This window comes from Zeugodacus cucurbitae, chromosome 6, assembly GCF_028554725.1.
Source record: "Zeugodacus cucurbitae isolate PBARC_wt_2022May chromosome 6, idZeuCucr1.2, whole genome shotgun sequence".
Lineage (NCBI taxonomy): Eukaryota > Metazoa > Arthropoda > Insecta > Diptera > Tephritidae > Zeugodacus > Zeugodacus cucurbitae.
The window spans coordinates 72,883,586-72,899,272 of NC_071671.1; the positions used below are offsets into that span (position 1 = coordinate 72,883,586).

The 15,687-nt window shown below is 35.2% G+C and overlaps 2 protein-coding genes across 21 annotated transcripts in view; one reads left to right on the forward strand and one right to left on the reverse strand.

Annotated features, from left to right (window-relative positions):
• Positions 1 to 1,360: 1,360 nt before the first annotated feature.
• The window catches only part of LOC105221404 (uncharacterized), a 29,298-nt gene continuing 14,971 nt past the window's right edge, over positions 1,361 to 15,687 (reverse strand). For 17 of the 20 annotated variants that reach the window (XM_054234718.1, XM_054234713.1, XM_054234709.1 and 14 more), the window contains 10 exons: positions 10,248 to 10,583; positions 9,919 to 10,174; positions 9,427 to 9,856; positions 8,916 to 9,111; positions 8,294 to 8,853; positions 7,801 to 8,030; positions 6,919 to 7,230; positions 5,709 to 5,864; positions 4,267 to 5,546; positions 1,361 to 4,136 (listed from right to left, as the gene is read on the reverse strand). In XM_054234718.1, coding sequence (XP_054090693.1) covers positions 3,315 to 4,136; positions 4,267 to 5,546; positions 5,709 to 5,864; positions 6,919 to 7,230; positions 7,801 to 8,030; positions 8,294 to 8,853; positions 8,916 to 9,111; positions 9,427 to 9,856; positions 9,919 to 10,174; positions 10,248 to 10,463 — 4,458 coding nt within the window. In that variant the 5' untranslated portion in view covers positions 10,464 to 10,583 and the 3' untranslated portion in view covers positions 1,361 to 3,314. The remainder of the gene's footprint in view (positions 4,137 to 4,266; positions 5,547 to 5,708; positions 5,865 to 6,918; positions 7,231 to 7,800; positions 8,031 to 8,293; positions 8,854 to 8,915; positions 9,112 to 9,426; positions 9,857 to 9,918; positions 10,175 to 10,247; positions 10,584 to 15,687) is intronic. The other 3 variants (XM_029046287.2, XM_054234715.1, XM_054234716.1) reach the window with 3 other exon arrangements.
• LOC105221403 (uncharacterized) lies at positions 12,996 to 14,664 on the forward strand. Its single transcript, XM_011198366.3, has one exon. The coding sequence runs from the start codon at positions 13,846 to 13,848 to the stop codon at positions 14,413 to 14,415; it is 570 nt and encodes a 189-aa protein (XP_011196668.1). The 5' UTR covers positions 12,996 to 13,845; the 3' UTR covers positions 14,416 to 14,664.

The following is a 15,687-nucleotide window of genomic DNA, read 5'->3' on the forward strand; positions in this document are numbered from 1 at the left end:
TTAATTCATTAGTTGTTAATAATGTTAATACCTTTTCTGGTGTCAAAATACACTGTATTGCGATTTCGTTCATTGTTAGAAATTAGTTTTAACAAGGCAGGAGTAATAATTATTACTAAACATGAAGGGTTTCAAGATATCTATATATTTATATGGCTCAAATTGTCAAAGTAGTGTGAGAAATAAGAAACCAGGACCATAGACTACATTTAGAACTTGAATACTTTTAGGATCTACATATCACCCTCATTTCAATAACGTACACATACATGTACATCCAATTCATTAAAAGGGGACTAGATCATGGTCTGAACCGATCTCCTCCATTTATAATCCACTAAATTTGCTATAATCCACAAAATTTGCTATAATTCACCAAATATGCTATAATCCACCAAATATGCTATAATCCACCAAATTTTTTAAAGATAACTCACACTATGACCTATATCTTCGGCAAAAAGTTCGAGAGATGGGGTAATTCATTGACTAATTTCAAGTATTGTCGGAACCAAATTGATATATTAAAGATGTCTAAGAAAATAGGTTGTTATGATATTTAGACAATAGGTGGTTCGAAACTCATGATATTAAGTACATTAGTAAGTAGGAGTATTTGACCGATTTTTTCCACAAAAGATTTTTCCGTAAAGGTTACATCATCTATGTTAACCATATACAAGTTGCTAAAATCTGACAATAACCTCTGGTTGTTGGAGAACAGCAGAAGAAGTTGGCCAAACACCCGGAAAATATTATATACATGTGGATGTGTGCAGTATATAGAGGGGTATGCAAACACTCCGCAATTAAAATAACAAATAAGTTTATTATTGTTTTTGTTGATAAGAAGACCATTAATTTTGATTTCAATATTCGTAATTTATTAAGACATTAATTTAGAGCTTCGTAAGTTTATAACTGTTATTTTATATGTATTTTTAGATTATTTTTTAAATATATTTAAATCACAGCAGTCTTCATATACACATATGTATGTATACACATATATACATATGTTATTTAAACAATATATAATTTTTTTCACAAACTCTATTTGATGGTACTTTCATTCACATAATTTTTACTTGTTCTTAAAATGTTTTTAGTTAATAGTGTCTATTCGTGTATATTTGTATTATATGGTAATGTGCCGAAAACAAATACATAATTAAATGAAATTAGGACATACAATTTGTTTAAGAAAAAGTCACACTAGTTTTAGAATAACTGTTTTAAGGTATTGGAATTTGTGGCATATTGGAAGTATTGTAAAAATTCTAAATACTGCACTTGAATGAAAGTAGATAATTACTTAAGAATTATGCACTTGCCACTTGTACGGCAACAACAGTATTGAATACTTGCCAATATTAGTAAATGGTCAAAATTCTATGACCCTGACATTTCTAGATATTGAATTAAATCCCAGTCAAACGTAAAACCTCTAAACAACAAGTTAATTCTAAAACGTAATTCTAAAATGAATTGAAGTAAATAGTTCTGCCGCCTAGTGCTTTCTAGTAAAACTGTGATTTAATTGATTTATGCAAATATTTTACTACAATGGAATGCAATTTTTATTCTTACTGATGTTGCACTTGAAGAATATTGTTGAAGCGTTTATTTTTGTTTTTTTTTTGCATACATTTTTGGATGTCTTTAAGAGCGCTACACATATACAAGTGAAGTTATATATTTTTTCAAATATGTACATTTTAATTGATTCAATAAAGTTACATACAATTACTTATTAATTTGTAGGTTTTTGCCAACACTCGGTCAAGATATTGTGCAGAAAGTATGTGTACACTTTCGCGAGCAACTATTCTCCAGTACACACTTGCTGCCGAAGCAGTCGCGCAGGTGGAATACGTAGCTATTCCAAATATATAAAATTGTAGAACAACATTATAGAACTTATTTTTATTTAAGGCAATCAGTAGTATGTACATGCGCATACTTTGAATTTGATTAGTGAGTAGGGAGCGTCTGGATGCTCGCCTTTCAAACAGGAAGTATAACGTCTGATTTGTGTTGCTAATAATATTACTCGGACAGAGGAAATGGTTAGAAATACGAAATGTACGTATGTATATTTTAGGTATTTTAAGAGTTAAGTATAAGTTTACACTTTGAATGTAAATTAAATTTTGATGAATTTAACTAAAACTGTCATTATAAAATATTTGTAATAATTTCAAAATTACAATTTACAACAAAAATGGACAATATAGTACACTTAACATTCAGTAGTTCTTTTTTATCTTGAATAGCAAATATTTTTGTCTTAAATCTGTTTTCTATAATTAGTTTTTCTTTGTTTCACATATATGCACATACATATGTATAGATTTTATTATAGCTGAAATTTAGTTTAGTTACGTGCGTATTTCATACGACGTGGCGAATTTATGCGAGAAATACCTGCAGATTTTGCCATTCTTACTTTTTTAATCGAGCACATATGTACATATAATCGCGATTTATATACTTCGTATAGGTGAAATTTGCTTTAATTAATATATAATACGAATTTCAAATGCATAACTGAGGAAGTAACCCAACACAATGGTGAAGATGAAACAATTGCGTAAAACTATTTTACACTCCATACAATAGCGAACTTTTTTAAATTAAAAAAATTTAGCTGATTATCATATGCAGATACGGGTATGTATATATATCGTATCGTTCGTATGCATATACATCAGCACTAGATACATATGTATATGTATGTATGTATTATACCCATACTTGAAAATTTAACACTATTTACGTAAACTTTTACTTAATTTTTATATATACGATCTTTTATCTACATTTATATTTAATGATAGCTAGTATAACTTGGTAATTTTGCAATTACTTCGAATATTCACACATGTCTATCTACATATGTACATATTTTATTACAATGTATGCATATTCCATACACATACATACATATGTACATACTATACGCACGCATATGACATATTTATGTACATATGAATTGATTAAAAATTAAAACCGAATCATATTAAAATTGTTATAATATTTAATTGCGAAACTTCTGCTAACGTCGAAGTAAGGTTAGGAGTCCATATATGTATGTATGTATGATATTATATTCGTTTTAATTATTTTTATTGGCAAAGCGTTACTATCACGTTATTAATATATTAATGTTTGTTCCTTATGTGTGCATATTCTTTGTCTTTTATGTGCTAAATGCTGTGTTACTAACAAGTCGTGTACTCCCTTTGCCATGCGTCGTTTGTCGGTATGTAAGTTTAAGGAAGGAACATAATCTTGTTGCAACCCTCTTAACCCTAACCGGCGACCTGCTGCATGGTCAACTTATTAATCAGTTGCTGACATAATTTACCATATTCGAATTGATCTCCCGATATTCGGCGCAGTTTGATACCTTTGCCTGCTGCTTGGTTGTCACGGCTACGACCTTCGCACACTTGCAATTCTATTTGTAAGCCGCCTGAGTATTCTAGGCTGAGATTTGTACTTGTGCTGCTTCCGATGATGCCGCCAAAGTTTCCATAACAGCCGGAGATACTACTGCTGGTGTCCATTGAGATAGCCGATGATTCACTGGTAGCATTCGAAGCATTGCTTAAACGTGCCTCTGCATTCATATCAGATGCACCAACTGCGCCACTATACTCCTCTGGGAGACCTTTGTGAAGAACCGCGCCTTTTGGTGGCATCGTTTGGTCGATGGTTTGTTTGACTAATTCTAGTATGCGGGTTGAATCGAGGTTAGAGCATTCATGTGGCAATGGTACTTCGTAACACATCTCCTCGGACATACGACGAGAGTCACAAATGGAATCGGGTGACAAATGCCCCTCCGTTTGATCGCCAATTTCGGAAAGTGATTCTGATTTAAAACCTGAGCTGGCCGATGGTTCTTGACATGGTGAGAGATTGTTTGAATCATTACTTAATGAATCATCAGAAAAGCCAAGGGACTTATCACTCCCACGGCGGTTTGACTCGCCGACATTGTTTGTTGCATTGGCATCACTTTCCAATCGGCTTGATTGACTATCGACCGCACACTCCAAACTGGTTTTGCGTCCAATGCATCGTGTGATCGAAGGCATATCATTGGAGGACTCTGTTATTATCAGGCCCTATTAAAAAGAAGTCCAGTTGGCATTACTACATAAAAATCGATTTCGTAGTAAATAAACTATTTAAAACGAATATACTAAATTTTCTGAATGACTCGTCAAAAGGAAAAAAAATTATTGAATCACTCACCTGTAATGACATCAGAGATGCAGGTGGTTCCAATGAATCGCATTCACTGTCTCGACTATTTTCCGAGCTCAATGCTACTAGAGTGATTTCACTACCCTGTACGTCCGTAAGACATATTTGTGGATGAGAAGGTTGGCACGGCGATGACATGTCTTCGTTGATAAGGCCACCCGTGCAACCAACATGCGGCGTTCCTGTTGTAATTGTATGATACATCTGTCCATTTGCATTCTCTTCCTGTATGATACAGAGATTCGGTGAGGCGGGAGGCGTGGGCACCACTCGTACTGGTTGTGCTGGCGACAAATTTAATGGTTTGAGATCAAAGCTAGATAACTGTGGTATCATCCAATTCACATGTTGTTGAGCAAATGTACTTGTTGGCATCTCAGTGTTAGTGTGATCTGACGTACATATATCCATGGAAAGATCTAAAGGCTGATTGATAGAAGCAGCATCAGCAGCTACAGGTACGCATGTTGCAGAAGAAGCAATTTCGCTTGTCGCTGAAGTGCCACGCGTTATTGAACCGCCTCCACCCGTAGATAGGACTGAAATACCTTTGGTTATTTGATGAAGTGGAGAAGATCCACCACCACCATTGCCGCTAACAGTGCAAGAATTAAATGGTCCAGGACCTGGAATATAAGGATTTGGCGAAGATGAGCCACTGAAACTGCTATAGATTGGTGACTGACAACCGCTGCTGCTATTTGAACCGCTGAAGTGTCCACCACTCGCGAGTGCAGCCACACCCTGACTAAGGGTAATATGACTGAATTGCCCCACAATACCATTACCAGGATGCTGCATTTGTGGATGCACCAGGCCAAAATGCTGCTGCTGTTGATATGGCCCTTTGCCTAACATTTGCTTTGAGTATGTGCCCATATTGTGGTTAAAAGCTGGTTGCTGCGTCGTTAACGGTCCACTCACGGCACCTATAACACTTGTATTGGCGTTATTTGGCAAAGATAGTGGCGCCACACTTAAACTATATATTGCACCCTGATGCTGCATTCCAGGTGATGTCATATCTAAGTGGCCACCACTCACTGCTACATTTCCGGAATGTGCTGTCAAACCCAGATGCGAGGCCAAGTCTAAAGGTACAATTCCAGTAGAAATAATTCTCTTTGCTACATCTGTATTCAGGCGGTGCTCCTTGACGAGGCGATCAAGATGTGGCATCAGAGCACGCACTGCTTCGGGTGGCACCTCGAGATCCTGACCGCGGCGGAACATCATATGCGGTGCGGGTTTACCGTGTATGGGAGAACCTTCAACAATTAATTGAGATTGAGAAGTATATAATTTCACGATGAACGTTCAAATTAATTCAAATCTTACAAATTAAACGATATTAAATTTCAACGAAATTGACAAACTGTTGTAGATGGTTTGTAAGAATAACATTTTACGTATACATCTTGGAAACTTACCTGGCAAACTAATCGAGTTCTCTGAAAGTGGGGGCGTTGGGGCAATCAAGAAGTTACGTTGTGCCGATACCTTTTGTAGATACTGACATTCTTGCAGCGGTCCTTGGAATTGCGCTTTGGACCCTTCAGAAGCACGTCGTACTGGGCTATAACGGCCTATAACGATTCATTTAGAGAGAAGAACGTAAATGAACAATCGCCTTCATATTTCATTAAGTAGAAATGAAGGGCTAAACTGCTTATTTAATCAGCGTTAATCCAAATTCTTTTTTCTGTGTGTTTATACACTGTATAATTTATATATTTTTACGAAGTAATTAGATTTTTTCTTTGTTCTTCGATAAAATTAAATATGTTTACACACATAATATGAACGTAGTAATTGAAACAAGTAATTTCAGATGTAGTAAGTAAACCGTTCTGTAATTATACAGATTAATAATGTAATGCTCGGCTTTGCAGAATATTTGCAATTCTTTCGCATGCCACATTACTAATTTTTCTGAAAATGCTCTTTGTAATTTCTACACTTATAACGGATTTATTTTTCATACCATTATAAAAATGCAAAGCTTCTTCGATAACTTTTTTTCAGAAACGTAATTTTGAAACGCAGTGGCTTAATTGTGTGAGCACAAGTATATGTAAATTAACTGAAATTGGATATTTTTATCAGTGAATAATTTCCCTATTTATTTATTATTATATTTTTTGTGGGATAATTCACTTAAAGCGTTTTAATAAATGTTAATTAAATAATGTTGTAAGTGGGAAAACATATAACAGAAAAAAATGCTTGTAATTTTTGTAAATAGTTAATATGTGTAAGTAAGCGCTCTGATTAGCTAAAAATTAAAGCTAAAAAATTGGCTCTACAAACCTATAATACACAGTATGTCTGGACAAACAAAATATGTAAACGGTTTTCTATAATTAGACATATGTACATTAGACCCTACTAGATTAATATGTTACATCTATTTTGAGCATAGTTTTCTTTATTTATATATAAATATACTAGTATTTATTTCCATAAAACAATACAAAATAATAAATGTCCTATGAAAAGGAAGGTTTCGTAATCACAATTGAAAGTGAAAACAATACAAATTAAAAATAAATTACTTAAAGTTAACAAATAATCACTTTAAACAGAAAAATAACATATTTTGGTAATATTAAAATAAAATAAAGAAAAATAAAAACTTACCAACTTCTTGCACTGTTGGTAATTTATTTGTGGATTTGAAATGGACTCGTCTATTGTTTCCAGTGGCGCTTGGTGGACCTTGTTGCCCCGCCAAAGCTGCATTGCTCAATGCCTGTGCTGGCAAAATATTGGAACTTGACGACGAATGGTAAGTCATTAGGCTGGTCGTGGGAGGGGATTGACTGAGTGTGGGATTCGGTGCACCATGTGGTGGATGTGTATGCGATTGATGTTGCTGCATTTTCAAAGCAGGTGGCAAATAATTTCGATTCATACGCGATTCCACTTCACGTATAAGCTCAGGACTGATAACTATGATGCAAGGAGGGAAAGGAATGGATGTGTACATAGGGATCGTTTGGTTCGGTTACGGGATTATATATGTGTACGAGTGTGGAAGAGCCGATAAATGGCGGAGGCAACGCAGGGCATTTCGATTTTTAGTTGATTATATTATATATATTACATCCAAGCAAAAATCAAATAAAATAAATTTCAACGATTTGTTTATAATGTATATAAAACGAAAAGAGAACGAAAAGTAAAATATTAATGGTTTAAATCAAACAACATAAAATTAATATGTAATTAAAACAAATAAGTTTAGAAAGAATATTATGAAACAAAAAGTAAACTTAATAAGCTCTTATTATTTCATGGTCTATTAAAATATATCTAAATGTGTAAAGCATTCAATTTTATTTACATACTATGTATGGAAATTATAGCAGTATATGGACAATAACTGCAATGAAGCGAACCTGCGCATGCGCATCACAATCCTTATAAATTAATTTGCCATTAGGAGCATGTCTATGCAGCGTTCGATTGGCACAATACCATACATAAGTGCTACATGAATGTGAAGTATTTTCAACTTACCTGGCGGTCGTTCCGTCACTGTGAGCAGACCGGTACGTCTCATGCGCATTCCACCACCACCACCACTTGCCCCACTGGTTCCCGACTGCGGTGACATGATGGTCGGCATTTGTTGTATTAGAGGTGGTTCATATATCCCACAGACTGTACAAGTCTCGCCCGGTTGGTGCTGTATCGATAGGTCTTCTGTGCAACTCACAGTGTGTCGTTTCCCACGAATTTGAATATATCTGAATATATATATATATATTGCGGTATATATATATATATATATATATGTATATATGTATATATATATGTGTGTATGTAATACTTATTATTAAATTATTAAATAGTAATTGTAATTGTAAAACATTATATTATATCATTTATAGGGTAAAATTTTGACCTATTTATCAAATTGTTTACAAAAAAGTCTTTTGCATATACAATATATGTATATATATTGTTTTGCAATTATTTTAGACTGATTGCCCAATGTCCGTTCACTTACTTCTGTATCTCCTCGCTGTTTTCCTCGCTAACAGTATCGCTCGCCCCCAATTGCGGTAGATGGGCTTGGTCACGCATACCGTGCACCATGTGTCTATCTGTGGATGCTCCACTCAATCCGCTCGTATTTGATCCATGGTGCACATGATCTTGGTGCACATTATTTCCGGTCGAGGGATAGTAAATGTGCAGATTTGCGCCACCATCTGACGCACGACGTCCAAATGAACCTAAGTGGATGAGCATAAAATTAAGAAACACATGTGTGAAGTATTTATTACACCTACTTGCGCCCATCACCATTGGTGGTTTCAATAGATGCTGGTCCTTAATAGTTAAATTGTGCAGAGGTTGATTCTGTAACATTGGCAGGTTCATTGGCAAGTATGGGCCTGTGTCATTCTTATTTTCAGGCGGGCATTTAAAATTGATTGGCGGCACATTTGGATTGGCAAGTGCTTGCTCGTGTGCCACATCGCCAGGTCCGACAGTGTGTCGCCTCGTATTGCCGCCGTTTCCGCCAGCATTGGCACACAAGTGATTTTGATTTTGATTTTGTGGCTGAAATGTTGCAAATAACATTTAATAATGCATAGACTCAATTTGATCACCACGTGACGGACCTCATTTGTTCGCGCTAAACATTCCAATTCGAGCTCGCCAAACTTCTCCAAATCCACCGAAACATCAGTCCATTGGAAGCCCAAGCCGCCTTGCAGCGCATTTGTGTTGGTCAGCGGACTCAAGCGATCAATTGATTCCTGCTTAATTGGTTCAGAACGATCGACCACGCCTGTTGTTATGCTGGTTTTACGTAATCTAAAGCAATAAATGCAGAAGGCTCATCATCATCAATGCATATAACATACTCGTACATGATGAACGTTTCTACTCTACTTTCTTTAACTAGCAAGAATGAAATAATTGTTTTCGTATAAAATGTTTATTGGGATTCTAACTTGGTTGACACCAGACAAATTTTTTGCTTTACGCTTGAGTTAAGGTGTTATGTGACAATTCTGTCGTTTTCGTAAGTCTTTATAAGATGAAATTAAATATTATGGAATTAAGATTACGATACACTCGAATATTATACTGATATCTAAATGGACTGTCCGTTCAAAAAGTATGTACCTTGAATATGCGGCTTGATGTTGCATCCTATGATGCTCGCGACGCTTTTGCTGCAGTTTATCGGCAAGTAAATTGTAGATGGCATAGATATTGTCAAACCGTTTGTTATGCACCGAGTCGGCAATCATATCGGCAGTCAGCCCGGGCAACTGCAACATGTTTCTCATTACCTCTGTATCCAGATTGGCAATAGCCACTGGTCCATGCATATTAAAGCTACAGTTGTTCTCGCTTCGAATAAGTGAATTATTCTCAGACTGTTGTGTATACGCCGCGGCGTTGGCACCACTACTACACCCACCAACGCTATCATTGATGTCGTTCAGTTCCGCCGCCCAGTCACTTAGCCAGCGATGTTTAATAATTTGTTTCAATGTATATCGGCGATCCGGCTCAACTATCAACATATTACGTAACAGATGCTCGCAATCTATGTCAAATAAGTTAAATTAATAATAATACTTATTATTTGTGATGTACAATTTGATTTACCTCGTGACATGAAGTATGGAATGCGAAATTTTCCAGTAACTACGCGTCCTTTTAACTCGAGTAGTGTGTCACCATTAAATGGTAATGCACCACATACTAAAGCGTAAAGAACTACACCCAGACTCCAAATGTCCGCTTTAGGTCCATCATATTCCAGACCCTGAAAAACTTCAGGTGCGGCATATGGTGGTGAACCGCACCATGTAGTTAATGGACTGCCCTCTTCGTATCGATTACTGAAACCAAAGTCGGCAAGCTGTAAAATTAAATTAAAAAATGTTAAAATTCGATGGAATTAACTGCACAATTGCATAGGAATCTTATCATACCTTTATATTCATATCCTTATCGAGTAACACATTCTCCGCCTTAAGATCTCGATGCACGACACCCATCGAATGACAGTACTGCACTGCCGAGACCAGTTGTGTGAATACACGTGCCGCTTCGAGTTCCTTCATGGGACCATTATCTGCTAGATGATCGAATATCTCACCGTTTGATGCGTATTCGGTGACAAGATAGATCATCGTCTCTGACTGCATCACCTCATAGAGGCGAGTTATATGTGGATGACGTAAGGATTTTAAAATGGAAATTTCGCGGAATGTCTTAGTTAGGTACTCAGGATTTAAACAAGTCTTATCAATGATTTTTATTGCTACCTAAAAATTTAAAATGAAAAATGTAAATGTAAAAACTTGTAGAGCTCTTAATAGATATAACATAACTTAATAAGAATTACATGAAAGCTCTTTAGATCCTTTTTCTTGACTTTAAAAACGAATATTTTCTTGACGTAGAGCTCTTAATAGATATAACATAACTTAATATAAATTAAATGCAAGTCCTTTAGGTCCTTTTTCTTGACTTTAAAAACGAATATCTGCCAAATGATTTTTTACAAACTTCTATAATATTGGATATATGATAGTTTACATATATGTACTTAGTTGGGATATACATAAAAAACGGAAAAAAATTAAATCTAATATCATATTTAAAAATATATGTCCTTCAAATGGTTATAAATATTTAGCAGTGAGACGGGAAAGGCATTTGCGTATATAATTTATGTATATACAAGTGACCGGGCCACGCTTTGCTGTGGGTAACTTAAATTATATTCTAGTTAACTGTTTGATAAAATTATATTATTTAGCGAGTCACTAATTATTTGAAAATATAATCGATATCAAACATTTTTTAGGCAAATGCTGTAGAAACCCCTCCTCCTTTCGAAAAGCTTATCGCTTATATTTTGCCACGTTTTATTCTGATATCTACATTGGTTTAGGCAGAAATTAGAAAAAATCTCTTTTGGGCTGTGAGATCGTCAATTTACCTAGCAATTAACCACAGATGCCCTTCCGTACCGTGATCAAGTGTTCCATGCGAATGGACATTGCGACTAAAATTTAAAATATAAACTATTCTATCTTTAATGTTAGACCAAACTGTAGACATGTGCGAAATTTCTTTAAAATCTGTTCAGTCGTTTAGGCGTCAATCCCGGACAAACACCGTGACATGAAATTTTTATATATTATAAATATGTATGTATATAGATATTTAAAAATCACGATCAAATCATATGAGCTGTGCCATTATCGAGGAATACAACTTGTTGATTAATACAATTATGTAATAATACTACACGCTTAGATGTGTATTTACCATATATGTATGTATGTATAACAGTTGCAAAATTTCTAAAACTTCTCTATGAGACACTATGTACTTATGATACGAACCTGTACACGTGTACAAGAATTCGAATATAAAATATTGGTACAATGATGACAGGTGTGGCAAGTTGATGCACTTATGTACATATGTATCTTCAAAATTTTCTTTAAGGAATCTATTGCATTACCAGAGCTTTTCGCCACGAAAGGACAACTTCTTGTTGTTAGGACTTTCAAGAGTGTGCGGTTAAATACCAAAATATATTCAAATATGCTTGCTACCTTTCGTTTATAGCCTTCGCTTATGTTATGAGCGTGGATATTTGCATAATTTTTCAATGCAATGACAATGAGGTCAGGGCGTGGACTGACACGGTATTAACAGCGTAACAATTTGAACCGACAAATCGCGATACGAAGACGAAGAAATATCCACACGTCACGGTCACGGTTCCCGTTTGACTTTTTATTAATGGTCCAAAAAGTGGTCCAAATAGAGTAAAAATGGACCAAACCTAATTCGAAACCGAAGAGGGCGGCGAGTGTGTAAGCAACAAAACATATATATACAAAATATTTTTCCAAAAAGAAAAAAAACATTAATTTTGTTTATTTAGTAGTTTTCCGAAATAACGAATATTCGCTTTAACGAAAACCGCTTATAACGAACAAGCAAATTATTTACATTGGGTACCATAAATAACGAACATCGGGGATTTGTAAGTACTCGGTTTAACGAACAACATGTATTAGGCTATGTAGAAAGAGTTACAAATAAAATAAAATCGTGGTAAAAACAGATAACCAAAGCACATATAATTTGAAAAAATTCAAAAGAAATATGCAATATGCAATTTCAAAAATGAGAAAGCTTTAAATTATTGATCAGCACCAAATATAAGTATGTGTAAGTGTCGGAATTGTGTAAAAAAAATAAAACAGGACTTTCGGATATACTAAGCTGAAATTTTATTGTAGCACTAATGAAAAAAACCTGTTCATTTATTGGATAAAATGATGCATTCAAAATGGACCATTTCACAAAGTCTTGGACCAATGGAACAAGAGAAAAAATAGACCACAACGGCAACCGTGGTCACGGCATTACTCTATAGGTATACGTGAAGACCACAAACTGCTTCACAACCCACTGTTTCGTCAATGGGGATAATACCCTATCGCATGTTGCTTCATCAATAAGGCTATTAATTGGAACTATATCTGCAGAGCTTTCGAAATAAACTTGAATTCAACTAAAACATAAGTTACCTTAAGAAACGTAACGCAGTATCTTTAAATTATAACATTCATAGAAATGATTTATGTTGTATTGAATCAAGGTACGTAATTTGCCAAAAGTGGAACTATACTGTGCAATACTGTGGAATAAAAAGTTTAATAACCCTTCATCCAAATTTCAAATTTCAGTATTATTGATAGCGAAAGAAAATAAAAAAATATAATATTAAACGGAAATTTCAAACTTTAGTGGTGAAATGTTCGAAAGCAATCAGATGAGGCCAAATTGGGCCCAGATAGGGACGATTGACGTTAGTTTTTATAAATTTTAAAAATTGTTAGTTTAAAAACATAAAATCAAAGAAAAAGTGTGTCAAGAAATCTTCTATTGACAAAAACACAATTTGCACGGTTGCTTCCAGCAGTAGTGCACCAACCACTAAAGACTCCTCCTTTGCGAGAAGGTTTTTGAATCTATGCCGATATACTTTAAAAAGTGAAACAAAATCTAAAATAATTATATTAACAAAAAGTAGCATAGAAGAAAAGTGTTGCAGAGCTGCGCGCCTATCGATTAAATTAACCGTAAAAAACGAGTGACTCGCTTGCGACATTTGGTTGACGAGGGAAAACTTGTTGTTTTTTTTCTAGGACAGTGCAGGTAGCAACTAACCACGCGGCTCTCATCTTAAAACGCCCATAAGGTGATTGCAGTTGGTAGTGGCAACTGGATTGGGTTTGATTACATTCCGTAAATAAGAAGGAACAGTAGCAACAGCCAGCCAGTCATATAAACAGGCTTCGAAAGGAGTGCTTGTGTAAAGAGGGTGAAAGTAAATTTAGCTGAACTGAGTCCTCTTGTGGAGTTGTAGTAAACGTTTGCCGCACATGCATCTGCACGTGGCCAATATACGTGTATTCGAATAGACAGTTTCATTTAAGAGGGCGACAAATAAATAAATCACCAAGTGGCAAGGATCCAGTAATTTGGCCGAAAATAATGAAAGTCGTGGGAAAACTTCGTAATTCAAAACCAAAAATGGCTATCGATACAGCAGCAATCACGCTAGAGGTAGTACCTTCACAAGAGTTAGTGTCTTCACGAAAAGCAACAAAAGCCGCTGGAATTGCCGAGCAGAGTTTACATAAGAAGAAATCTTGCACATCGCTGCTTTGTGAGCTGACACATCTCAGGTCCCAGCAAAAGTATCTCGAATGTAATCAGGTTAAATTGAATGCGGCTCACTATGAAGATCAACCGGTTAGCGGAAGAAGTAAAAACAATAGCACCAAACAAATGATAAATGAAATTGAAAACCTCAAAGTGCATTTAGAAGGTAGCTTGAAAGCTTATCGGGAAAACTGTTATTGTGAGGTGCGAGACTTTCGACAAGTGGTGAGCTCTATACGCGACGATGTTCAGCCGCATCGTTTGAGCCAATGCTCGTTGCCGGAACTACGTGAACGTATTATTAGTATAAATACGCAACTAATGCAACTCTGCGACAAAAACGAAAAGGAAATGGAGAAATTGCGGGGCGAGTATGAAAAGATTGAGCACGATAAATAAGTTTTTGTGAATGTTTAGAAAAGTGAAATTATAAGTTCAACAAATTAAAACAAATGAAAAACATATGTATGCAAACATTCATATATTCATTTATTTGGTTTCTAATTAAAACCATTATTTAGGTCAGTATTGTATACGGTTTTAATACTACTACAAATATAAATATGTATGTAAATACCTATGTATTGGATGTTTGTCTAAGTTCTGTTAGTGAAATAAATTATTCAATTTATTGAAGTCAAATTTCAAGTTATTTTGAAATCACTGCATCACTTTTTTGGTTCTACTCCGAATGAGTTAACACGCAAATTTGGAATTGGGTTAGTAATTTTGTTCTAATTAACCAACTCTTTAAAACTTTTTAGTAAAATTTCAACGTTCGTCGGTGCTTTCACAAGTTACTATATCCCTTGGCTTAAACTTTGTCCGTATTTTTATATTTGAAATAATCCTAATAAACCACCAAAAAGTTGAATATACGAGGGCTGCTATATATATTTCTGGCCTAGGCAACACTAAGTGTTGCCAGGTGCAATCTGACATTTCCATTCGAAAGTTTGACATTTTTTAGCATAACAAATTAAAAAAATCATCTCGGCCAAAAAATGAAATTAACTCGTGAACATTTTCGTGCGATCATTTTTCACAACTTTCGACGAGGATTATCGTGACAAGAGTGCATCGATGAACTAAAATCTTTGTATGACTATGAAGCACCATCCTATAGCACTGTGAAAAACTGGTACAACGAATTCAATCGTGGCCGACGCTCGCTCAAAGACGAATTCCGTGAAGGTCGTCCAAAAACAGCCGTTGTGCCAGAAAACATCGATGCCGTACGTGAACTGATAATGCAATACCGTCATGTAACATGTCCTCTGAGATTCTTATAAAGTGGCTGGAATGCGGAAACTTTAAAAAATCAAAAGCGGTTTGGATTTCAAACAATTTTCATTTATTGGAATAGTGACAGTATAACTAATCGAATAACCGCATTAGAACGACTATTCGAATAGTTGTAACATTGCGACTAATCGAATAGTACTAACCGGTTAATATTCGTACGAACAGTTACAAACCGGATATTCGAATAACCGGTTTTCAGGTTAATCGAATAATTTTAAGAACCCTACTATGTACATATGCATGTTTGTACCTACATATTTTAGTTCATTTATGATATTTGGACTTAATATGAATATCTCCCAGCCTTAGACTCGTGTAAGTTTAAGCAACCTGACGGTTCTCGGACATTGAAAGTCCTAAATTGTG

Excerpts from the sequence above, each read along its gene's own strand:
- LOC105221403 (XM_011198366.3), top strand. The coding sequence starts at position 13,846 with ATGAAAGTCGTGGGAAAACTTCGTAATTCAAAACCAAAAATGGCTATC.